This window comes from Bombus huntii, chromosome 8 (assembly GCF_024542735.1).
Source record: "Bombus huntii isolate Logan2020A chromosome 8, iyBomHunt1.1, whole genome shotgun sequence".
NCBI lineage: Eukaryota > Metazoa > Arthropoda > Insecta > Hymenoptera > Apidae > Bombus > Bombus huntii.
Genome location: NC_066245.1, coordinates 11373745 through 11401258, shown reverse-complemented (window position 1 = coordinate 11401258; position 27514 = coordinate 11373745). Strand labels below are relative to the sequence as shown.

The 27514-nt window shown below is 42.0% G+C and overlaps 1 protein-coding gene and 1 long non-coding RNA gene across 3 annotated transcripts in view; both read left to right on the top strand.

Annotated features, from left to right (window-relative positions):
- The window catches only part of LOC126868961 (uncharacterized), a 49135-nt gene extending 22564 nt beyond the window's left edge, over positions 1–26571 (top strand). The window contains exons 2-4 of one of the 2 annotated variants that reach the window (XR_007690780.1): positions 22671–22818; positions 23824–24244; positions 25415–26571. This is a non-coding gene — a long non-coding RNA (uncharacterized LOC126868961). Of the gene's footprint in view, positions 1–22670; positions 22819–23823 lie in introns of both variants that reach the window. The other variant, XR_007690779.1, reaches the window with a different exon arrangement.
- LOC126868960 (SAGA-associated factor 29) lies at positions 2350–4101 on the top strand. The gene is made up of 2 exons (XM_050624988.1): positions 2350–2514; positions 2993–4101. Exon 2 carries the CDS (start codon positions 3080–3082, stop codon positions 3953–3955), a length of 876 nt encoding a protein of 291 aa, XP_050480945.1. The 5' UTR covers positions 2350–2514; positions 2993–3079; the 3' UTR covers positions 3956–4101.
- Positions 26572–27514: the final 943 nt, after the last annotated feature.

Here is a 27514-nt window from a genome sequence, read left to right as displayed (position 1 = left end):
GCGCCGGCAATAAATCAATGCTTAGAAACAAAATGACAGGGACGATGGTCGTTGATAATACATCGTGTATGTACGAATGTACACTAATTGCACGAGCAGCAACGGAGATATATACGACGAACTCTCCATAAGATTAGACGATCCCTCCCGCAATATCCTGCTGATTTCAAGCGTTGTATCTGTCTTGCATAACACGCGCGCGTACGGTGTTGCAATAAACATTGTAACGTTAATGCTACAGGCTACGAGAACCACGACGACCGTGCAAATGCGCGTTTGACGAGTCCCGCTGAATTTCGACGTCCTTCGATCATTAGGATCGTTGCGTGTGAGACAGACTCGTGGTCTCTGCACGCGGATATTATCTGTACACGTAAGCTCGGTGAAACGTGATCGTCATGCTGGTATGTGGGAAAGTGGTACCAGCAATAAAATGGAATTAATACTACGCGAGAGTTAAAAGACAGACGCTATCGATCAACCGAATCCGGGATAATCTATTAGAGTTTAATATCCAGTAATAATAAAGTCGGATCATTTATTGTTTTCTTCGTTTACGAGCAAATAATTTGTTCCCGGGGCTTCGTTACAAATGGACGTGGTAGAGGGATAAATCAAAAGGAGTAATAATTACAAAGTGGTAAGGGAAAGAGAGAGAAAGAGAGAGTGAGAGAGAGTTTCTCAAGACTGAAGCACGTGTGACTACGATGTTTGGAGAGTTAAAGTACTCCATGCGTCAAAGTCATCGTCACAAATGACTTTTTTTTTACCACACGATTAGAGTTCTTTTTTCATACTCGCTTTTATCATCCGTTGAAAATAGTTTTAATGACGCGTATGTAAAGTTGTTGGCTATTTTAGAATCGGAGCGAACAATGCCTTCTGTTCTATAGAAATAGCTCAAGTACAAATAATTTATTGCTTTTATGTATAGCCCTTTTGTCCGGTTATAGTGCCATGTCACTTAATGATTATTGCAACTACCTAGAAAAGGTAGTTATATCGCGAAATCATATGCTTAAAGTATCGATCAATTATGTTCGCCTGTATCAAAGACGAAAGAGACTAACAAAGAAATTGCATTTCTGTGTTCAAACAAATTATATTCCTCTTACCTAGCTGCTAACCAACCCACGCAGGCATATCAATGGAAATTTCCCAAAATAACAAAATAACATTTCAACCCACGCGTTCTGCGGGCTCATTGTTCACACCGCTTGGGAACAGGTTGAATCGGCTGTGATTTTAGACTTATGTGTGCGTAAGGGCCACGTACGCGCCAGTGGCACGCGTGACACGCATCTCATTGCGAATAGGTCACGAAGTTCGTAAGAACCTGGCCGCCTTGCACTTATGTACGTTTATGGTGCGCTCACGCTGGAACGCAGTTTCTCCCAGCGATGTTCATGGGATTCTTCGCGGAGAAGCCACTATAAGCGTTTCGCATCGCTATCGGCCGTTAGCGATGATGCACACCGCCTCTGATGCACGATCAGACCGGAGTCGAGGCGCTACATCATCCGCCACCTAACAAGAACGATAGAGAGCTTTTCCGCGCTAGGTGATTTATGCGAGTTGTCGCGACCATCTCTGGCCGTGTAATTTACCAACGAATTGATTATTCTTCAGGTCGTTTATCGAAGTCTTTACTCGATTATCACGAGTACTCCGTCATTGATTTTGTGTAATTCGCGATTACGTTTATAAAATGCATTATAGAGTGCAGTTTCACTGTGAAATTAATATAGATTATTAGACATATAAAGAAATATAAAATATATACGTATAAACATCGCCTCATTCTTGTGGCAGTTGTGTTTTCTACAGGAATTCCTATTCGCTGTACTATCAAGAAATCCTCTTGTTTGAAAATACTGCGAGATTGTTTCATTTTCTTGAGGAAGGAACCAATATAACATTGACAAGAAAGACGAAATTGGAATAGTCGACGCCCCGCGCGCTTTGTGCAGATTCCTGTCAAAGTGTGCATACATTGAAATATTCGGGAAATGTTGCAATCTCTTGGTTCCGTCTGTTGCATCGAAAGCTGCAATAACGTCACATTTGTTTCGAGCGCCTCGTTTCGTGCATTGAAATAACCGTTATTTCTGTTGTCGATTCGTGAAATCGTATTGTTAATCCCACGTTATTTACGTTACATTTCATTTTATAACTGGCATCTTGCGTGTGCGGACTTTACAATACATTTCATATAAATCATTAACGAGAAATTCAACTGTAAAGGTATATATATATATATTGAAACGGACAAAATTATCGCGGCTTGGTTGGTTGAAGCATTTGCCTCGAGCTGGCAGCACTACCTTAGCCAAGCTTCGTGTGCTAGAGAGAATTGAGAATGGTGGGAGAAGCAGTATGGCGCAGAAGCGAACCGACAGTCGATTGTAGGACGTTGAAACGGTTTAGTGCTGTCTGTAACTTCGTGTTAGAAAGGTGAATATTCAACAGTTTACTACAAAGAATTGGACACAGATTTTTCTTCTGCAGAATGAGGTACGTTTATATCTTCATATATTTTATTACGACCGTCTGCCATTTTATGTTTGTGTTGATTCATCAACTTGGCTGTCTAACCGGTTTCCTATAAATTACCTCAGAAGAAATTAATTTCTTTTTATGAGATTTTATCGATGAATTACAACTGCGTAGTGATATTTACTGAAATTAATATATATTAATAAGATATTTCATTATATACTTTAAATACCGTTGAAATTTAATTGACAAAAACTGAAATGTTGTGGCGTGGCGTACAGCGTGTAAAGTTTTAGTTGTAGAGGTCGCATGTTCAAATCTTCCGCGATGGGAGATTTCCTGGTACTTCTTTTTTTTCAATTAATTTAATTAGCTTTCTAGTATCTTACGTATTTCGTAATATTTAGATGCGTATGATGTAATGTATAATTATAAACTCTTAAGTTATACTGGAATGTTTTCGTCAACAAAGGAGAATTATTATTTCTATCCGCAGAGCGCGTATTCAGATGCACAGGCAGAAGATGGAAAGATAAACATCCGCTTGCACGAGTTCCTTTTACGTTCATCTCAACGATCCAAAATGCCATTCACAGCTGATGCAGCAGCTACCCAAATACAGGAACGACTGAAGAACCTGTATCACTTGGTGCACGAGATCGAAACACAAAGGATTCGTTCAGAGCATAATCTGAACAATATTATAAAAACTTACGAGAAAGTAACACCGGAGGACAAGGTATCCCCGTATTATCAACAGAAGCTGAAGAATCTCAATGCAGCGATCGGCGACTCTCAGCAGGAAGAGGAGATTCTGCGTAAAGCATTGGGAAAAATCAACGAAATTCGAGCAATTAGAAACGAACGACGGATACAGGCTCGGAATGCAGGAAACAAAGAAACTATCCGTCGAGGTGCTCTGATGAAGATGGTGTTGAGCACGGCGCAAACGCTCCCTTTGTACGTAGGTAAGACACCAGGGGCGAAACCACCCCCTCTTTGTGGAGCAATCCCAGCAGAGCCTACGTATATCGCGAAAATGGGAGACATGGTGGCTGCCCTTGTAAAGGGGTCCGAAGAAGAGGATTGGATCTTGGCAGAAGTGGTTCAATTCAATCCTACGACGAACAAATACGAGGTGGACGATATCGACGAGGAGCAAAAGGACAGGCACACCTTGTCGAGACGAAGAGTGGTGCCTCTTCCATTGATGAGAGCTAATCCTGAAACAGATCCTCATGCTCTTTTCCCCAAAGGATCCATCGTGATGGCATTGTACCCTCAAACGACTTGTTTCTATAAGGCAGTCGTGAACCAACCACCCACTACAGCCACCGAGGAATACGAAGTCTTATTTGAGGACGCGAATTACGCAAATGGGTATTCGCCGCCTTTAAAAGTCGCTCAACGTTACGTGATCTCCATCAAAGAGAGTAAGAAGAATAAAAGTCAGTGTTGACGGACGATTTATTATAAAATAGCGTCAATATTACTTCCGATATTGTTCTCGCGTTTGTACATTATTGATAGAGTATAACCATGCGCTTTTGTATTATAGACGCTTATCAGCTGTAATAAAGTATACGCTTTTGGATAAATACCCTATCATTGCGTTCATGCGAAAAATAATCGTATTCATCTCCTCATTCTCTTCTATTACTCGACGTTTGAACAGCAAATTATTCGAGCACTTTAGACTTTGTTTTCGGTATAATTACTTCTTCGTTGCTTGTATCGGTGTTTTTATCGAAATCATATGGTTTGTCGTTAAGCTGGAACTCGATCGATCGGTTCACGACCAAAAGAAATAACCACGTACTGACAGTTAGGGTCCTGTTTCCGCGATACTCTCGTACGCTGAAGGTAATTGGCGTAGATTATACGACGATAATAGCGGCATCCTCGTACACGCGGGTGGACCTTAACCTGCACTGGTCTGACCTTTCGTGGAATCGAATCTCCGTGACTCCGTTCGACCGGGCAATTTCTTCCTGTACGGAATAAATCTTCTTCTTTCACGCTGACATGTAGAAGACAGAGATAGGACTTGTTGGCCTTTTGGACTGGGGAAGGGGAAGGGGCTGAATTCGACGCGAGGCGGGCTGAAAGGCGAGCCGCGTCGGTACTCCAGCGAAAAAGGGACGTAGAACGAAAGAGAGTGGCGTGCAATAATTGATTCCATAATCGGTGGCTGCCGCCAGACATCAAAGTGGCTCGGTTCCAACCCTCGGCACAGACTGTTCGGGCCAATCTTCATTTATTATTTAACTTAACTAGCCCTGCTCGAAGTATCATAAAAAAGCGGGCCCGTTTTCGTCGCGTCGACACGTACTTCGTCCGTGTTTCTTCCTCGAAATTGTCCGAATTGCTTCGGCGATCCTTTTCAATGAACAGCGTTTTGCTCGTTAAAGATGAGGGTCGAGTGGATAGTACGATCGGTAAGCGTATGAGTTTCGAGCAAATTATAAGAATAAAAATATCCTACCAGACTACACAATAGATATTGTTCGTTCGCTATTCAACAAATTTTCTTAACAGGCCGGCCTGCAGCCCATATGTCGCACTTAGCGAAAATTCGTTTGTTAGATGTCATTGTTCGTTTCCTAGCGAGCTATCATAAAGGATTTTTCAAAGGATTTTCTGGAATTAACACTTTATCGACCGCTAGCGGTTCAACAGCATACGCACGTCCGACCGTCAGGTGCAGATTTTTCCTAGCGCTGGCTTTGTTTCGGTTTAGACTCCAATTCTTTTCGTTCATCGCGAATGGTAAGTTTTTCAAATTTGTATAAAATTGTGGGAGCTTACAGAGCAACGCAACTGACGCAATTGACGCAACTAAACAAGGTACCTTAGTAGTACTAAATAACAAATTACTGCTCAAATAATGAAAAAGATTATCGGCGACAAAAAGCTGATTAATAGGCTATCGGTCGGCAAGCGTTGGCGACAAAAACCGATTAATCGGTTATCGGTCGGTAAAGTGTTAAAACACCGGGCTTAACGGTTCTCGGTATTTTGTAATGACAAGTCTTGAACTGGCGGGATTCACCCTGTTGCCAAGTCGCTATCCATCAGGAACCAACTTCTTTACCTGTGTTCAAGGGTAATATCGCGCTACGGACGCATTGGAAGAGATGATTGCGAATTGATCGCCTTTTAGAAATAAGCCGTAGTTAATCATGTTCCGTAGTTGCTAGTTGCTAGTTGCCATCGTCAGTCGTTACTCATCAACAAGTCGGTACTCGTCATACGTAGTCGTCACTTGTCATAACTAATAGTTACTTGTCATCTCTAGTCTAATAGTTCTCGTCATCTCTAGTTCTTAGCAATCGTCCCAATAGTTATTTCCCACAGTAATAAGCGGTAGTTTGTTTTTATCAGTCGGTACACTACGTGTAAACGCCACTCAATCCTAAACAATCATTTGATCTATCACGAGGAATAGACAGGTCTTCTAAGCCAGTTTAATAATCAATAACGTTAGTGAATTGACGAGAGACAAGTTGTCTTAAGTAGCTTACTTTTACGAGTTTATAATTTCATCTTGAATGGAACAGTTAGCTGACTTGTAATCTACTTTTTAATAAAATTCACTTGTAGACTTTTTCTTTGTCACCGACCTGTCGTTGTCACACAAAAAGTAACTTGTAATTTCTGATTTAAAAAATTCAGTAATAATATTAATCCTATAGAGTGCAAGTAGTTTACTTTGCTCTAGTCTTAATACTAATGTTTTAAATAGATCTAGCTCTAAGAAATTTTACAAATAGAACATTCCAGAAACGGGTTTAGCTAATCTTGTGTTTGCTAATGAAGCACTTCCCTATACAATCAAAATCAACTTGTTCGCCAAGCATACTCCCGATAACGCTCGATAAACCGAATTGCTCATCAACGATTCGCACTATTGCTCTGGGGGGCAATAATCGAAATCTGAGCGACCACGTACTACCTATCCCAAATGTATATCGAGGAAAAGGCGACTAGCCGTTTCGAAGCGATAGCCATCCTCCTCGAAATAGCGAGCACCGACGTGTCGGTAGGAGCCATTTTCAGCCGCGGAATTAATTCAACCGACGCGATTAGCTTTCGCGACGTGGGTGAACTCTGGTTGAAACGGCTTCTATCGCGACCACGTGTACTAGGCATACCCTTATAGACACACGTTTCTGTTGCTATCGCGGCGTAAAGTCGACGTAATCGAAGCTCCACGAGCCTGGAGTTCGTACGACCAGGCTAATACAAGTGGATTCGTAGCATGCAAGCCACCGGAAGCTAAACCGAACTCGTGTTCGGGCACGCAAGCCGTCCCTTTCACCCTAGCTTTCAGTGCAGCCTCCATCTTTGCCCCTTCCCAAACAGCTTTGCTCGTTTCGCTTCGTTCCCTACGTTCATTCGTTCCACGTTCTCAGTTATCCGAGTAATTCCTCTTCTCGATCGTTTCGCCCTTCTTTCTTTCGTCCCTCTTACCTCTTCGTGTCTTTCCTCCAACTTCTTCTTCTCTCCACCCTCTCTCCATGCTGCTTCGTTCCAACCTGCTGTTCTCGTGGCACAAACCAATCGGACCAGTTTCGCTTAACCCTCCGGTAATGACACGCGGTATTTTTCTTCGCCGCTCGTAATTACGACCGTGCTCCCGCGAGCATATTTTATTTCGTCCCGAGTCGATCGATCCACCGACGCTGGTATCTGTCACCGAAGCTCGCCCGAGCTATTGCCATTCGCTTCTTCCCCCGGCGATCATTAGTCTCCCTTTCGATAAATATGCGAACGGCGAGGAGGTGTCAACTTCGTTGCCTCAGATATTTTCTCGGTCAAGGAAATAAGTGGAGTTCGTGTTTTAATTCGATTATTTCTGGAAATGAAAGGTTCGAAAGTTTTCGACATCGAGCAAACTTGTTTTTCTATTAAATGTTCGTTTAAGCGAAAACTCGTTAACGTTGTATTTTATGGGGCAGCTCAAATGGAATAACACGAAACGTTGGTCCAACGTTAATTTCCATGCTGCGCGCGCTTTGCACTGGAGGAAATTTTATTTTTAAGAACGAGCCGATTTTATCGATGAGGAAATCGGAAACCAATGAGCTCGATCGTGCATTTTCCTATCCAGGAAAGAAGAGCGCGCAAAAGAGATTACATACTCGATCAGTACGGCGGGCAGTCCGCGGATTTCTATTTTTTAAAATTAATATACGCTTGTAGAATAATACGAGTTCCGATCAGGGAAAATGCCGGTGTTAACTTTTAGCCTTCGAACGCGCAAACGACCGCGTGAAATATTGCCATTGTGCGCGATTGTCGACGACTGTTGATCGACTACCGAGTAAAAAAGCACCTCGTTACCTGCCTTTCGCTTCTCGTGGACACCTTTACTCCGGATTTTAAGCGTAGAATAAATTTCTACCTTAGGCTTTGATCGGATCTAAAGCTATCTAGTCTCGCGCGGTTGCAATTCCCGGTCTTGAGAGCACAATGCTAGCAGTTCGTGTACCACTACTCTTTTCCTCCTTGATAGCAACGACACTTTAGACGAAACGATAGCGAGTCAGTGAACGTAGGCGGTTCGAGTGGCGCAGTCATTTTTAAAACGTCCCAACGAGTCCCACTTCGTCGCACGCTTAAGCCTCGAACACGGTATCGCCACGAGAATCAGGTGTTTGACCTCCACGAAACGCTGGTCAAGTCCAAGCAAGCTTCCTTGAATAAATAAGGGTCACGAAGCATCTGAAAGTATCGATCTAATTGCTCTCTGCCCTAGTACGATGATTGGCTCGCATGTAACTGGACAGTTTTCTATCGAATACCAGGAAGCAGGAATATAGCATGTTATAAACAGTTCTATAACAGTTATAAACACTAACGACGTTACTCGTGATCGATCGATAACTCGGGCAATTTTTCTTTTAAATTTCGTAGTTAAGGGAACGAACTAGTTTTAATAGGAAGCTAGTAGATCCAATTCGAAGTTGATAATTCGATTGCTTCGTCTAATCGAAAGGGGCGTTCTGCCTGAATCTAGGGTAATCGAATGCAATGTCATAACGATCTGTCAGTAATACGAGCTCGTCAAATGTCAATTGGAAAAGCCATTCTTTTGTCAGGGATTGCTTTCGACGTGACAATTTATTATGTTTTCTCATAAGCGGAAGCGTGCATCGAAGGAAGAGACGAGCCGCATTAGGCGAAACGATTTTCTCTTTCTTGACGTATTTCCAGAGGACATTTGTCTTTTCATGGCACGCGGGTTCTCGTACGGAATCGTCAGCCTCTTGTTCAACGTTGATGTTACGAACACGAGCCACGCGATGGTGAAAGGAGGCAAAGAGGGCGGGCGAATAATTCATAAGCGGGCGGTTTCTCGTTAATTAATTGCGTTTACCATTGAAGGCGGGGCAGTTTTAAACTTCCATCATAATTCAGACCTATAATCGGTTATCGCGGTCGTTATCTCGCGTTACGGCGCGATCGTCCCGGAAATTAGCGTACACTTTTACGACTTTCCCGCCGAAAGAATTTTAATTTCGTCGGAGCTGTCGCCTCTGTGACACGTTTCCGTTGTCGCTTAAACAAGAACTGCTGGTTTAACTATCGACGCTGATCGGAACCGTGCCACAGTACAAGGTACGAAATATTAAAAAAAGATTTTTGTTGCCAGAGCCAATTTTAAAGCCCTCGAGATCCTTTGAACAAACGAACGAAATGTGAAATTTCCAAAATTGAAAGTTTGGTACAACGATTTTAACCGAAACTTCTACGACATAATAAAAGCAATTTCGAAGATGTGAACGCTCGAAGTATAAATTCCATGGAAATTCATTTTGCGTTCGTTTTACCTCGCGACAAACGTCCCAAGACGACCAATTTCACCGATCGTGCCATTGAAAGTATCACGAACAGGCGATTATCTGAGGAACCGCTAAGGAAGGAGTGTCTCGGTTTAAAAATGCGTCGGCTGCACCGGAAATAAATAACAATCCTTTAATGATAATATCGTGGGGGTTCGCCATTAATCACCGACCAGCGCATTCCTTTTACAGGTCAACGAACTCGGTTCGTTTCGATTCGCAAGTTGGCCATTTTCACCGGACACGTAGGTCGAGTTGAGACCGATGGCCTTTCGAGAAGTTACTTATTTCTGGACCGTGTCCACGGTCTCAGTGGGTCACTGGATGCGTCCAGTTCCGGCGATGATTAATTCTGACCTCCCATCAGGGATATTAGTTTTTAATGCGCCAGCGTTGTCGTGGGAATTATAATAATTAGCTCGGTGCCGCGCGAACCAGCTGCCTGTAGGACGCGACGACGTCCCAGCCGTGTCGTCCATCGCTATACTATAATCCTATTTGCTCTCGAGGAACTGTTAGCTGCAACCAACGTTTACGCGAATTTGCAAGTATATAGATATATCGTAAAAGTTGGGAAAGCAGTTAATCATAGTTTTTGCTATCTTCCAAATCAATTGGAAAATAATTTTTAACAGATAAATCACGCGAAACGAGCTTCCAGAAATATAATATGAGAAGTTACGTTTAGAGTGTGATTTCTAAATTGTTCCCTGTTATTGATTTCTGTACTCCATTATTCCCAGAAGTGTATTCAAAATTATATGGTTTTCTAAAATAATATTTCTTCATTTGACCATGTTCTGTAAATTGCCTGGCAAACTAATTTCGACTGTACGAACAGGTCCCCAAATACCTAAACTTCTTCGGCAAATTTCCCAAAGCGACCAAGTTCCAGGTATCATCTAACCCCATGTTCGAACTTCTCCACATATTTACTTTGAACGGTCGACTCATTTTAATTTGTCAAGCTACGTGTAACTTCGTGAAATCACAATGCAACTAGTTACGTACCTCCTCTTTCTTACAACGACGAACAGAAACGATATATCCTTCTTGTCATGAAGTACATCTTCATCGATATCAGAGCAGTACACGATAATGCAACCTGGCCATGCCTTCTCATAAATCCACTAAAATTCTTTCACCCATTACTAATCGAGGTACAAAGCTCAAGTACAAAGCTCAAGTACAATGGACTTGGTCGAAACGAATTCGGGACTTCACGATTACACTCAGATAATGCATGCATGCACTATACAGCTAGAAACCAGTATTTCATCCGTTCCACCTTTACTCCCCACCTCTATTTTTCAACACAGTCGAGAGTGTCGGCGATCAATCACCGGGCAAAAAGCAAACAAAGAATTAGCATGAATCTCTCGAGAAATCCTGACGCTTAATTTTACTGGAGCGTTTTCTGACGGCGTTCGTCGATAACGCGGGCCTGAAAAAGCGGCGACGTTCCAGCTTGCGAGCGCAATTTTTTCCACGGAGCCCGTGAAACGCCCTCAGAACGATCCAGCTCGTCGTGCATCATCCGCTTAATCCTTTACACGCCGTAGGAGCGTGATTGTCAATATTTCAAGGGCCGCGCGGAGTATCGAGAAACGGAGGAAAAACGAGTTGACCGAGAGGGCCGGGTCTCGATCAGCCGCGACATCGATCGTGTTCGAGATCGCGGCCGGTTGAAATTGACTGGCCATTCCTCGTCTCGTAGTCTCGCGGGTCTCGTTCGAAGGCAGGCCGCGGGGCTAACCGTTGAACCCGGCCTAATTGAATTTCGCATACGAGCACCGCGACGATTCGTCATTCCGGCGTCCAATTTGGCCGCGAGTCATGCCATTCTCTTTCGACTACCGCGTTCTTCATCGGCGTCTGGCCGGCCTGTCACGCAGCGTTCGCACCGCTGGACACCCGAAATTTTATCGACGAAAGGGAGCCGCGAGGACACTTACCTGGAACAGAAAGAAAAAGAGTTTGGTTAATTTTATTGGACTGGTATATTTTTATTATTTATAATAAGACCTACGACGTGTTAATTATGAGGTTGCTTACTATTATAAACTACGGGTGTTTAAGAATTTAACTTAACTTAAAGGCACAGAAGTACACAGAATGAGAATAAAATGCATAAGCGTATGAGACATTTCAGATATAGTACTTGTTATAATATTTTATAGATACGAGAATGTTTGTTTGAAAAAAAAGTACTCTTTGTTAGACTATGTTGGTTTAGAGTGTGTCTTGATACGTTCGTGTAAGTTGGACGTCGTATCAGACATGTCAGACATATTTAACGAAGATAATAACCACCGCAGCCATCGTTCTGTGAGGTTCGTTTGCAGGAGTACGCGAAGAATTCATTTTCTGAGCCATAATTTGTTGCGAGCGTCTGTGCATAATATATACACCTTGCTAGGAAGTTCTATTACTCTGTAGAAAAGTCTGACTTCGCTGCATTGGGAGCTTATGAATTTTTGAAAAGTACTGGCTTGATCATGAAAAAAATGTAGGGGAGAACGACCATGTCCCTTGAACGCGTTGATTCTTTCTTCGAAATAAGATATGTACGCCAATTTTCCAATTTTGTTACTTCGGAAATAAGTCTTAATATCGTGCCAACTCATTTCTCTTTATCGTTGTAGGAAAGAAAAATATTTCCTGATACATCGTTCGGTTGTCCTGTTTGACAATCAACAACGGCATAATTAACGTTGATTATTAAATTAATACGAAGCTATTACTGGTTGCTGCCGTCGCATGCATTAGCCAGAGGTGCGTAAATAAGCAAACTCCACGTGCCTCTTACCTGTGGTACGCTTGTCTTCGCGGGATCCGCGAGACAGAGGTATCGATTTCCAGGTAAATTGCTTGCAGTAATAATACACAAACACCTGACATTCCGCGTAAACTGTAATCGAGAGGCCGGCGGCAGGGCTAAGAAACCTGGCTTCGTAAGCCCGTTGTTTCTCCACGCCGTCAACTTGAAGGAAATAAGGGAAGGACAGGCTTCCTTCTACCAAAGGCAGCTGCTTAGGTTCTCACATAGATTAACCCAGGTAGTTTCTGTTCCGCTTCGTCTAGGAGACGAAGCTTCAGGCTGCCAGGAAGTCGCTCGCAAACTCGATGGCAAATTGTCGAGTCTTGCCTACCCTCTTCCTTACCTCTGCCCTCTTCCTACCCCTTTCTTGATATCCGTTTCTCTCTTACCAACCCCCTTTTGTCTCTCGTACTGCCTCGCCATCGCCTCGCTCTTTGCAACTGTCTGGGTTGGACGTCTTATCCATGGCGGATCGTCTTTATCCATCGGGAGCTCGCAAATCACAGGCTGGCGGTTCGCCCTGGCCAAATTATCCAGGAAATTCCGGACGCTCTACCGTATACCGAGACTGCTCGTGTCGCAACGACGATCGAGATAATCTTAAATTCGATGCGGTAGATTCTCTATTGTCTTGGAATACGACGTTCATCGGTTGTAAACGTAAACGAAAATAAGACGGATTTCTTGAATGACGTTGTTCAGAAGGAATATATATGGTATAAGTATATCGTGCTAGATTTCCACATCGGCAATTTCTTATTATTTCATCGACCAGTCGCGGGGAGACGCGATCGCGAGGAAGCGCGTCAACGGGAGTCGTAAATTCCCGTTACGATTAGAATAATCGACGCCACGAGCAGATCGATCCCCTATTTCGATTAGGGTAATAGAGGTGGTTCTAATGAGTAGCGCTTGATTAACAGTTCAAAGATATTACATATTTCCAACAACTTTATATAAAAGCTAGTTACGCTGGAGATGAATGAAGTAGATGAATGATTGACGGGTGAACCCGGTAAAGATATGTTGACTGTTCCAAAGTTGGAGAATCAGTTTAGAGATGTGGCGACTGTTCCTGTAGTCCTTGAATCGGTCCGAGATGTTGACTGTCCTAATGTCGCAGATCCAATCCAGAGACGTCGATGAATCTGTCGTTGTAGAACAAGTAAAGTCCGTTCTCGTGTTATTACGGAGGAAAGCTCGGTATGGGTGTGTTTTTTGAACGAAGACGACGGATTCGTTGTTCACAATTTTCGTTAGGAAAGTGAGGGTAATGATTCGCGAAGGCTCCTGCCAACGTGGCTCGTGGGTGACATTATTCATGGGAAAACCCGCTTTTCCTGTTAGGTACATACCCGTTTTCTCCACAATTTGTAAGAGCGTACAATAAACCTAAGGACTGTTCTAAGGGCCATACATAAACCGAAAACACTTACAGGATTGGAGATTCCTCCAAGTTAATAAGAGTAAGTTATAAACATTATATTAAAAAGATTATGTTTATGGTGGTTCCTTAGGTTTATCGAGGGTATGAATAAAATGATAAAGTTAAAGGTGTTCCTCGAATTTCCGAAGTAGTATATTTTTCAAATGACTTTACAGTTGAAAAATGTTGAAGTGGTCACCACTTCTAAGAAAACTCTACATCTGGTCTTTTTAGTTTTCTCAAGCACTGAAGCCATCGACAGCGTATAGACAATAGACTGGGTCGAAGGCAGACCATAAACAGTAGACAGGCGATGTTTGCTTCGGGGTTTTCAGTTATAGGGTAACACAGCTAGCGTGCGGATCTGGACCAGCTCAAATTGTATTCTTACTTATAATTACACTTCTGTATTAAAATATATTTTCTACCTTACAATTTATCCACGAGTTTCTCTGTTTATACATCAAATAACCTCAACAAAAAATCTCTTATTTACCTAAAATTTCACTTCTTGTTCTGTGTTGGAATTATCTTGTATATTCAGCAGCGCATTTCATTCTGTGATGATTTCGTTTACTTCTGTTTTTGATATTCTTTATGGTGTCCTTGCAGTGTCTTCTATTGCGGAAACATTTCCTTGGTGTCTTCGCTCTATTATTTTTTGCCACTGAAATCTCTCTACGCTTGAAATGTAGGATCGTCACGTTGCTAGGATTCTCTTTATGAATTCCACCTTACGGCAGAAGCACTCCGCGAATGTGGAAATTTTTTGCAATGTTACATTCGTCACAGTAGTCTTAGGAGGACATTGTCAAAGGAAAGCTCGTTCCTATTTTCCTATTGTCTTTTCTGTTCCGGCTTGGACGCTGTCCATAAAAGTAAATTGTTAGAACTGGAAGAAACTCCCTAGAAACTTGCACAATAGTCAGATGGTCTGTAGAAGCGATTTTAGAGAAACTGATCACAGTATGAACGTCGCGTCGTCTGCGACAGATAATCGACCAAAGGGTAGTTATAGCGTATGTTTCACACATTTCTTGTTCGATATTTGTAGGAAGGGAAGATATAGAAATTAAATAGAACTTTCGTGAAAAATGATCACGTTAAGAAAACATCTAACATTAGCCAGATTAGCTATCAGATTATGTTTTAATAGAGTGGATCATTTTTATTAATTTCAAATCCTAATTTGCATACAGGAACACTATGTTAACAAGAAGAATTTACATTCCTCTATGAGCAGTTTATTAACTTGCAAATGGAAATTAATAAATTAAATATAAATTAAATATAAATTAAAAATAAATTAAAATAAATAAATTAAATTTAAACAGAACACCGCAATAAATATTGTGTTTGCAAGAATAAATTATATAAAGTATAAAGTACAATAAGATCATAGGAAATGGAAATAAAAGGTTTGTGTCTCTTTTAATAGTGAATTTAAGGTGCAATTAAGCTTGAAATGTTTATTTGCTAAATGCAACCCTTGGCGATTCTTGATGTCCAGCCAACGAGGCGACACGCGAATAAGATTAAGTGCATCTGAGCCATGGAAATCTTGGAATCCATGGAATCTTTCGAATGAAAACCGAGAGATCTAAGCTTAATGCTGCATAAGCCAGTGTTTCCTCGTCTTTTTCTACGTTAGAATCGCGAATGTGCACGATACCGAGGAAACGCGCCGTGATGTTATTTAAGAAAGTATTTTCCCGTGCTCGTCCGACTCGTTGAAGCTACAAATTGAAATAACTCGCGCTTCGAATTTTCAGATTAAAAGCTTGACCCGCTTGTTTATTCTTTGTTACACCAGCTTCCTGTTGCTCTCTTCTTTCACTCGTCGCTATTTTTCTTTCCGCATTCCGGATTTTCAAAGTGTTTCAATGCGATGATTTTCTGCAGCCGTTCATCTGCTTTGTACCGCGAATCAGACTCTCTCGCTGTTTCGACGAGTTAATTCCTACTTTGTAACTACGAAGTAACTTTTATTTCCTATTCTATTGTGCCAAAAGTGGCGATTTCTTTTAGATTTATTGAACGAAATGGCGCAACTATTCGCTCACTGGTAATTGTCATTTAAATGAAAGTCACCGAGGATCGATAATTTCAACACCTTTGCGAGGGTGGAAGCTACGCGAGGGTAGGTGTAACGAATAGGGGAGCATCGTCATGGTGGTGGATTTCAACATCCTGTAACTTGGCTGTTGAGAGGGGCGCACTGCGATGAAATCAGGGGACGATGAGGAAATAAATGCAGGGAACGTCGTGTACAGATTGTATCATTGAAATATACTGCTCCGAGTGATTAGAGGATTACCTAATTAAATGAGCCAACCAATTTTGAAGACTGTACTGTATCTACGATGTTAACCAGAAATTAATTCTGGCATTAGACGATTCATATCTATTTCTTTGTTGACGTTCGATTAATTATCCTCGTCGTCGATGTTTGTTCTTGAAATTGTGATCTATTCCATACAGTTTATATTATTTTACGTCGGCTTTCCTAAATCATTCCAATTACGTTAACATCGGCGAGCATTTCTGAGTCACGCGAACAGTTCTGATACTTGTGAATTTAAATACTGATTTTCTGCGTGTTTTAACTTCATCTAAATTGAATTTTAATTAATTATCGTTTCCATAACAATCTCAAGATGCCGTAATAACTTTATTAAAACGCTCAGCGCAGGATCAAAAGGAATAATATTGAATTTTGATAATTGGATTCATCGAGAGCAACGCAGAATCCACCCGTTGCGATTATATTAACTTCTATCTTGCCTTTAAAGAAATTACGTTCGAAAGATCTCTAAAATCATTAATTACGTAGTATTTATCTGTAACAACGGTCTCACTATAGATTTATACCTATTATTCAAATGCGCTTTCATTACCATAATCGCATTTATAGGCTCAAGTTAAACCTAACATATTTCTATTCTAATAAATGAAAATTACAGTGGAAAAAATTCATTGGAAAAAAGGAAAATATAAAAGTGTCTTCTCAAATTGTACTCGTACGAAAAACAAGATATGACGTATCACGTTTTTCTTCTATGATCTTCTAATATAATGCCATATCTTTTTCGCTACTATCATGGTTGCCTCTCTACGAATTTTTTCTTGTATCGTGAAATTGCTATATTTTTTCTCTCTCTCTCTTTTTACGTTACCACATGTGGAAAGTGCAATGAATTCCATCTCTTTCGTATCGCTGCGAGACGTAAATTCCAATATCCCATCGAGATGAAGTGTGGTGAATCCGATAAGTGTGGTTACAGGCGGCGCTATCCGAGTTTCCAACATCGAAACGCGGTTCCCAGCGGTTTTTCCGGCCGTGTAGAACACGCGGGGACATTGCATGCATGCTCGCGGATCGTTGTCGAAGTGGTAGGCTCCGAAAAGGGCGGCAGACGAGCGTCATTAGCCGCAGCGGAGATGCTGCACGGCGGTTATTTGCACGTCAAATACGAGAGCGTGGCATTTGCATCGCTTTATATAAACAATGTCTTTAAATAAACGCTGCGTGGAAACGCGCGTGCGTACGTCTGAGCGCGTGCACGCCGAATCCTTTCCACCGGACGAACTCTCAAACCTCACTCTCGTGGGGGTAGCGAACGCGAGAAAGGGATCTAGCTTGCACCCTTCTCGTTATCAAACTGTTTACATGGCAGGATTATTGTTTACACGAAAGGAGCCGAGTATAGAGGAAGAGGAAGAGGCACGAGCAAACGCTTTTCCCGATGCCGCTTTCCGCTTTGGGTTTCAAACGACGTGAAAAGGGTCGCGGACGTCGAACGTTTTTCGACAGCCGCATCATCATCCCCTTGCTTCCTTCTCTTCTCATTCCTTGCTTCGAAACGCTACCACCGCATCATTCCCCCGTTACTTTGAGCCGGAATGAATTATAAATCGTCCACACCGTTTACGCTTCGTGCGTTTCTCGGTTCGTTATTTGAGCGACGAAGAAACGTGGAAGTTAATTAACTTCTTTGTCGGATCTCCTTCCCGCGGAAGGTTCCCGAAACTAATAATGTGGATGCGAAGGATGAAAGCGTGGGTAGACGGGTGGTTTGATCGTCGAAAGGTCTGTTGCCACATAGATACGCGAGAAAGTAATATACATATGCACGTGTAGACGAAATTTGAAGGAAAGACTAGCGAAACAGTCGGAAGGTTTCTCTCCCTCAAAATATATTTTCACGAATTGCGGGTCGAGTTACGCGTTCGTGGAAGAGTATACAACGAAAGAGAGGCGGAGGACGAGGGAGATCGTAATGGAGGAGGAGGAACGGAGAGTGGAACACAAACGAAAGGAAACAAAACCGGCTAAAGGGTTGCAAAGGCACGGCCGGGGTTGCAGCGGGCCGCGAGCACGCTCACGGCTTCTCTTTCACAATTAAACTATAAATATTCATAACTATTTTAGCAAGACAAAGTTTCACGGTGGGCCGCCGGTAATTAAGAGTCGCGACTTCTCCGAAGCGTTTATTCCGAAGTCGACATTAGCGGCGCGGGATATAAATGCCGGTAATTTGGAGGTCTTCGAGGTGGCCCCGTCCTTTTCGCAGTGTACATCGCCGGTTCGAGCCTCGAGAACGAGCCTACGGAGCAGAGTGGGACGACGGGTTAATTCGCGAGGAGAAAGCGTGGATCCGCGTGGACTACGAGCTGCCGGTCGCCAAGGTTATTTGTATTAATTAGAAAGCCCTGAAATTAGTCGACAGAGACCGGTCGTTAGGAGGTTCATCGAGCAGCAGTAAGCAAGACGCTGGGGAAAAGAGTGGCCGCGAGCCAAAATGACTGGCCAGAAAGGACTCGGACTCGTTCGCCGAACCGAGTCACTGGGGTGTGTTCCACTATCTGGAATCGATTTTCTTCTTCAGGAGATGGCTTATTAAATACCTAGAATTAATGGCTACGAAATTGTTTCTTATTTATTACGAGGCTAGTATTTAGGGACTCGTCACTTGCCAAGTGGAAATTTTTATCCTTCCCTGAGCTTCTTAATTTTTTTCCCCCTTAACACTTGTACGAATGGCGATACTCCTTTTAGACTCGTTAATCAATTATTCTTTTTTCTCACGTTTTTTTCTTTCCCTTCTTCTTTCATCGTTGGTGTTTTCTAAACAGGAGTCCTAGGAGGCACGTGTTTCGGAAATTTGATATCTCGAGCACAGTAAAATCACTTCCAAATTGGATAACGACGACCGTATCTTTGTTTCTTTTTCTTTTCGCATTGTCCTAGGATTTCAAAAGTTACCAAGTTCATCGTTCTCGCGATCTCGGCGTCTCAGTCATTCGCACGCTATTCCTTTTCTCGGCTGTGGAACCGTTTGCATCAGACGAATATTAATCCGTAAATTTTTCACTGTGCCCCAGAAAAAGGAAACTCCGTCATTTTCCGCTGTTGAAAGGGGAGGAATGGGTGGAGTCACGGTGGAACGGCTCGAAGATACATACTCCTAAGCGATTACTTTCTTTAATCTACGAATGCGTTACTTCCGCGTGGCTGCAACATCGCGAAATGGATAAATGCAACGTTTCCCCAACAGATTTTGCGTAACTGGCAGATGGTGCCTCGATAATATTTTATGAGAGATAAGATCGCGGTTCACCAGATGCTTCGTGCGGAGCTTGGTATTCGGTACGAAGTTCCTGAATAAATGCAAGATATGAATAGCTACGGCGTTCATTATCGCGAACGCTGTGTTGCCTATGTTATATTGGTTTTATTTGAACGAGGTATCAATCTGTGACCCGCGAACATTTCGGTATTTTCCTGTAAAATCGCGGTACGTTGCTTTATTTCTATTTATCTCTATTTTTAAGTAAAAATTGTAAAACGATTCTTTATAAAGTATCGTTACATTTATAAAGTTCCACCGTGAATTGCCATCGGTGACAAAGATTCATGGAATAGTTCGCATTTACATGAGTAAAATATACTCTGTTCTGGACATTATGCAGTGAATCAAATTCTCAAGTTGGATCATAAAATGGAAAGAGGCGGCCTACATGAAAAGCTGTAGAGGTAAAAATCAAGGAAGTTTAATCAGGCGGACGGGCTGGGCCAAGATATTGGACTGTAAGCTCGAAACCATTTTTCTCTCGGTAGATTTCACTCGAATACCTCGTCATGATTCGAATTAGCTTTGACGTTTCATTTTGCTGATAGTGCCTCAACGTTAATCGCAATTGCGAAAGAACGCCGAGAAAAAGTTTTTCAACTCATCAAGAGCATGAATCAGATTGGTACCATCAATCTTGGCTGAAGTATCCATCGAATCTAGAAGCTCGAGCTTATTCAGAATACAAGAGAAACGCGGCATTTATGAATCTTGACTCGATCTCTGACAAGAATACAAATTTGTATATTATCCAATAATCTGTGTAAATCTTCGATCAAAGAAGCATTAAAAATCATAAGGTGGAAATATTTAGAGTTACAGATATCGACCACATTATATGGGTTTCTTTCGTTAAAATTCACGGAGAATAGATTCCCTCGTATCTCACTTATTATCCATTCACGTCGATGCGTCAAGAAGGAGCAGTGATGCACATACCATTTACGGATGCAAGGGACCATATAGTGTACACATTGCACGTGTGTTCGCTGCGAGAGATTCAGAAATCCATAATCCTCGTGGAAGGATATAGAGCGGCACGCGTGATACATGTTACCATGCATCGGATTACTTCTTGCGCGGAAATTGACTCGAAAGTTGCTGGCAAAAATTCATGCAACGCATTTCCACCGGCGAGAAACGTACACAAATATGCAAAATCGAAATTGAACCCCTCGTGAATTTGCAGTGCTTATTTCTGCTAGAAATGATAATAAGGAAATAATAATAATAAATAACGATGACAATAAATAACAATGATAAAACTTTTTCGAAATATTGCTGAAAATAATTGATCAAAAATGTATATCGTAAAATTCATAAATGAGAGATCTAAATCTATCGAGTGGAGAATCGATCGTAAATATGGTACGAAATAAATATTTCAATTTTTCGACATTCTCGTCGAGGATCATACATTATTGAATGTTTAGAGACGTTGGTTTTAAGCAAAATTTAGACAATATGCGAATTATTCTATTGTATTATATATACAGTAAAATGTGAATTCTTAATTAAAATTCACAGGTTTCTGAATTTCTGCTTTTGTATTATTTGCCTTGTTATTTCTGTCCGAATGGTAATGATAAAAATGATTTATTTCGATAATTTAACTGTTCAGATACAAAGGAACTATTGCGACGTTCTTCCGTCACATTTGCATTAACTTTAATTCGATTAGTTCCAAGCTATCTTACTCTTCTATAAATCGAAGTAACGCAAAAGTACATCGCGTGTTATATCGGTTTATCTCGTTCGTGGTAAAACACTTCTCCCATCGATAGATGTACCATCGATTCCTATTAACTCCGAATTTACAGGAAACTTCCATAGGTGTTGTGTATCTTTTAAGTACGATCGGTCTACAGTGAGGTCTGATCGGTGTTTTATTCCCAAATCGTAGTTGTGCCTCTCTTTCGCTGGAACGTGAACGTGTCTGTCTTCTCGGTAAAAATAAGCAACACGAGCGCTGCGTAAACAGAGACTCGTGTTGTGTAACGAGGGAAAAGAAGAGAGGACGAAGATCGAAGAAGAAGGCGGCAGATATACGGAGCGCGCGAGTAAAGGATCGGATCGAGTAGGTTCAGATCAGATCAGATCGGTCGTGGGTGGCATCGGTGACGCCGATGGTGAATGGGTGGGCTGTGGTAAGCGCAGAATCGTGTCGCGGATAAAGTGGTACCCGTCACTGTCTGTCAGCAGCCCTTTTCTCTCTTCTTCATCCCCCTTGTTTGCCGCTCTGGATCGACTGGCATCTGCTCGTCTCTTTCTTTCCGTCTTCCGCCTTCGCATCAACTTTGTCTGGTGAATGTATCGTTTTGATTGCTATAATTCACGAACATCCATATATATGTATACGTCTCATTCATAAGCATTAGGACATCAACGTGACGATTAATTTAATAATACCAAAGAAACGAGTAATCAATCAGAATTTTGTATTCGCGCAAAATTGCCACACAATATAACATATACGAAGCAGACATTTGTTAAAGGATTTAAATTTATTAATTAAATTATATGTATTGTTATCGTATATCTATCGTACATAGTATTACGTACAATATTGTAATACGGTGTTATACGTCTTGTATAAGAATCATGCTGCGAATTTTGCAACCTGAAAATATGCCGATTGATTTTATAATCCATAATTTTTCTCTCCACTAAATCTGGTGATTACGCTTTCAGCGGGTTAATAAATTGGATCTAGAAAGTTACGTAGTTACCTACCAATTTTAATATTATTTTAATATGACGTTTTAGTACCCGACATTAGTATTTTTATAATCTAATAAAAGTGAAAGAGACCATGAATTTGCCCGTGTGTAGTTATTACCTGACTTGTTCTACTTCGGCGTAGATAAAGTCTAAGTGGAACGACTCGAAACTCTCGTGCCATCAAATTGTATTCGCCGAAGTGCACTAATGTATTCTTCAAGAGCGAACTCTCCACACATAACCCGTATCTTGACGAGGAATCGAGAGAATTTTCCCCGATATCTCAACGTTTTCGAATAGTTAGCAAGCAGGAGAGTGTCTCGCCTGACTCGTTCTAGATTGCATGTATGATCCAATTGACTGCAGCTACCGTTCCTTCGGATATTTTGGAAACAGAGCAGTACGTGGAATAAAAACGCCAGCAATCTGGGTCGAAAATAACCTTCCAATTTGCGAACCATATATATAACATACTAACGACACGGTATCTGTGTCTCTGAACGTTAACCGGGCTACTAAAATCGTTTTTCGATCTAACTTCTTGTATTCTTTGATATAAGTGAACATATACATAGTCATACAGATCGATCGATCGATCAAATCAATATACATCGATAATTACAAAACTGCTGTAATTCTAAAACCTATATGACTCGAAAGAGGGAAAATTAAACATCTGTCAAACAGGCGAAATAACCACGAATTTTCACTGTCTCTTTTTTTAGATCAGACTCGAACCACGGGTTTTCTAGCTATTAGAAAATCCAGTTGCGCGAACGAGAAGGAGAAAGGGTGTTTCGTAGAAGCGGCGGCAAGTGGCTCTCTCGCTCTATCGCCTGGATATGATAGGAACACCGATGAACAGATACCAAGGTGAGCGTTTCAATCGCACGTACCGCGATTCTACGCGTTGCATGCGTCCGTGCATCCACGTACGTCGTCGATTAGGGCATGTGTGCAAGTGCATGCATACACAGGGTGGTGCAGAGTACACGGGCGTGCACGCTAGCTCGGTTCGGTATGCCAGCGAAGGATAGCCGAGGAAGCCCGCAGGGCCTGTCGGAGGTGAGAACAGTACATTACCCTCGCTCGCGTCCGCCTCTCCGCCTGTCCGACTCTTTTCCCCTCGTCTACCGTGTTCTCCACCCTCGTCCTTCCTCCACGACCCTCGAGCGCCATCCGTACGGCTCTAGCCCTCTCTCCCTCGCTCTATCATTATATTCACGCATCTCCAGCCGCGACGCTGCAACACCGATCTTTTTCCCTTTCTAAAACGTAGCCACGTCACGTAACGTCGTTGCTGTTTGCCGGCGTGGCGGAAAGAAGAGGCGAAGAGCAAAACGTAGAGAGAAAAAGAGGAAAGGTCACCGGAGGAGTGAGATATTGCAAGGCGAGGATGCTACGCGAGTCGGGGAACCAACGCGATTCAATGGCTTGTAATTTTAGTCGGATTTTAGGGGAAACAGACGGCTTTCCGCTGCAAGGTGAATGACCTCTCGCTTGAGTAAATTGACATACCATTGTTGTCCATGCAAACGTATCTAGAGTGTTAGCGGGCTCTGTGAAGCAGTCGTGGAAGAGCAGCACCAAGAAACTCGACTTTGTCCAAGAAGATAGCTACTACATCGTAGTGATTCGCTGTTGTAGGATATTGTTGCTATTGCCGAGCAAATGGATGTATAGTTGGACGATAATTAGACGAATCTTGGTTGTTTGGTACGGTTGTCAAGTATGAAACTATCAATAACGTTGATCAATGTGGCTTCTGAACAGCTCATATGTCAGTGTTATCGTTTATGACAGATATTGAATTTCGTTTTAATGATCAAACGTTATACTAATCTGTTATATAGGTTGTTAAATAATATACTGTTACAGGAACGATCCTAGACATGGAGACAGTGAAGAAGGTTCGTGTGCACCAGAAATGTCTACAGGAACGTAACCCACTTTACGTGTAATTCTCCAATCGGTTGATTCCTCGTAATACAGCCTCGTAATCTACGCAATTCCATTCAACATACTCTCCTCGCCCTAGTCAAGCAGAAGAGCGTTACACGAGCATATCGACTCGGCCAGGTCGGCGCCAATGCGGCCACATTAATAAAAGGAATTTCCAACAAGAGTTTGCGACGATTCTAGGGGAAATGCGAGGACACAAGCTGGCGACGTGCATGGTACGATTCGCGTAGGTGCCGTCACGGTGGCTGACGCGTGAAGTCAACAATAGCCGTCGTTGATGAGAGAGAAGAGGAGAGAGACGGTCCATTAGCTGAGCTGTCTCTCAACCTGGTTGCTAGTACGTATTATCTATACAATTAATGCGAATGCGTGCCTAATGACACAATAGTAAGGAAAGATCTTCTAGCCAATGTTCATTTTCCGTACCAAAATAGTGAAAAAGCATTTGCTAGGTAGAAGCATGTTCGATCTTCGTAGTTGAAGAAATTATACACTGGCTTACGAAAGTATTCGAACACTTGTACATACCGTTTATGAATATATGTGAATATATTGTTTCTTATACGAAGTGCATACGATATAGACGACAAATTTTCTACGATAAGTGTTCGAATTCTTTTGTGAGTCTGTGTATAAAACCAATAGATGCAGCAGCATTTAAAATAATATTAATCATAAACGTAATATTAAAAACATAACATTAATAGCGTAGTTATGATCTACGTGTATGTTGGTTAATCCAACATTCACGTCAGTTGCTTATGAACCTACACACACATTTATATCTTGCATCACAACCTGTATAGTTGTCTAATAATATGATCTTTCCTATAATCGTCGAGCAATTCAAGGTTTGTATCGCGCCGTCAAACTGAATGAAGCTCACATCAGTGAAGCGACATATAACAAGTCACCATTGAAGAATTATCGCGTGGAATCTACCGCATTCTTCTATAATAAATTGCGATAAACGAACGGTACAGTCCACTTTTTTTCCAAATCATTTTTCTTCCGCGAATAGCGATGATAGAATCAAAGTGTCGACACGAGCGAGCACGTGCAGGAAATGCAAACGCCCCGAACAAATGTCCGGCCATCGATTAATGTACTCGTACTAATGATGTGGGAATTTTAATTCCGTAGCAATAATTCGTACAAATATATCGCGTAATTAAATATGGATCCAGGCATTAAATACCGCGAGGCTGTCTCGCGTTCAGGGCATCTGGTGCGCGGCCGATATTTGCAAAGCCTACGGGGAATCTCCGGCTCCGGAGAGCGCGATAAATAATTAAACGCCGGCATAATTGGTTATAGGCGCGAGATTTTAGACGGGGAATTTATTAACCCGGCCGAGCGGATTTATTATGTTTGACCGAGTGATTAAATCGCAATGAAAATGGACTTGGTTACGCCTCACGGTGTACGGAGCGTGAATCAATTGCGGGACGAATAAATCGTCCGTTGAGGCGGTCGATCTTATCGCGATAATGGTACCGATTTTCAGCCGATTCGAGGAGGATGCCGTGCGAGGAGCAAGGAAATCGTGTTACAGTACGTGCAACTGGTGCACTTGGATGACAATCTCCGATCAACCGGCCCGATAGTAGCACCCGGGGAATAAATCTTCTTAAGTATTACTTTGGGCTATATCTGTGCTAAATTAAAGTACCATACGTATAATTGTAAGCCTCTCGAAGGTGTTAAAAATGGTTTTCGATTAGTTTTGAAGATTCGGTTTTGTAGATAGATCAGCGAATTGAGCGTCCTGTAAATTTTTTAAAGGTGTACGGATAGTCGTGGAGGCGAGAAGCTAAATTGCCGTGATCGAGGTCTTGTATTTTTAAAGTGCGTGGTCTAGCTGCGATGTTTCTTCGTTTAGAGAAAATGGAGAGGAAAATAGAACAGCGAGACACAGGGAAGCCTCAAAGCCCATTTGAATTGGCTGAGTGTGGGACAGGTAGCGATGGAACGAAACGGTATATGCAACGAACAATTTTTTTACTACAAGCTGTTTTATTCAAATATATCATTGCGTTGTATATTTGATAATTATTTAATGACACTCGATTTTGTATGACAATGAAGTATATTCCAATATGAATTTCAAATAATTTATAGGCGGCATTACCAAAAGACTTATAGATTATTCAAACCTTATTTTCCGACTTTCTGTAAATTAACCGAAAATGTTACCTGATACGAGATAGAAATAATACAAAAATGTGACCTAGCAAAGCATAAATTGCACTTTCATTATCTGCACGGATTATTGGAATTTTAACGGAATTAAAAAAATTCATTCGCTTTAAGATATTGTTCGTGCAAAAGACGACGCATTGCTGCAAAGTCTCGTTTAAATAAAATGCCAAAGCCCATCACGTTTCTCTGATATTGCTTTTCCAGAACGAGGAAAGTAGGTAACATCTCTGTAACCGACGTGCAATCAGGTCACGACGATTAACAAAAAGATTTCGCATATGTTCCTTGAAACGTCGACGTTTGTCTTTTCAAGCAAACGCCCATTCTCCAAGAAAATTCTTATCTTTAGATTTCGGAGAATTTATTGAAACATTAAAACCAGGTCATACGAGAAACGGAACGATGTAACAGGGAAAAACACAAGGACGAACGGCACCATGTACATTGTACGTCGTTCTTAGGCGGCGGTTAAATGGCACGTATTCAAGGGAGAGAAGAGAATTCATCGGAAGAAAGAGAATCGCAAACACGCTCCGAGAAATCTTAATGAAAGAGCAAGTTCCTGAAGAGATGACAAAAGCCTCTTCGAAAGCATTCGGAATCGTAATACGTTTCTGCGGGATAAAGCGGCCGAGAATACGGTCCCTTTGAAACGGGACGCGGTGTATACACAAGCGTCGAGAGTCGTCGGAAGTTTCGTTCGTTGGAAGCCAGTGTGATGAACTTTCTGATCCTTGCCTCAACGTCGAAATAATTTTTCAATAAATCTAACATATCGATCTTTTGCTATAAATCTTCGTTGCGTTGGATAATCAATTAAAATCGTAACGGAGAAACGATAGATACGATCTAGACCAAAAAGGATGCTTTATCGATAGCGCTAATCAATCGAGGGAGCAACAAATATTAGCATGCTCAGCAGTCGGTTAAGCACGAGATCGCGTGAAGCCAATTTTCTGCGTAACTTTATTAACGACGTCAATTTCCGTGAACCCGTTTCACCCTTGTTTCTTCTCTACCGCGCTCTACTCACCGGCAAAAGCTACCTGATTATTTCTCCAGCTTCGATAAACGCAAATTGATCGCTGGCCTTTAATTTGAGATCGCGAGATCTTCAAGTAACTGGAGGAGACTGGATCGACTCTCACCAATCGAAGGGAAAATGAAAGACCCGCGGAATGCCAGGGACGCGGAAGCGACAGAGATTTTCACGAAGGATACCTGTCGCGCATACTGAGAGGCACAATCTTATTAGGCTAACGCGCAAGCAACCGGCGAAGAAAGGAATTAATGCAATTCCAATTAGCCGGACCGACTAGTCGCGCGGCGGACCGTCGTCGGTCGGTTTTGTGCTCCTTTGGTGGAGACAAGCCGCCACTCTTGGAGGCCAGTCACCGACCGGGCG

Bases quoted from the DNA above. Each gene is read 5' to 3' on its own strand.
- LOC126868960 (XM_050624988.1), top strand. From the start codon at position 3,080: ATGCCATTCACAGCTGATGCAGCAGCTACCCAAATACAGGAACGACTG.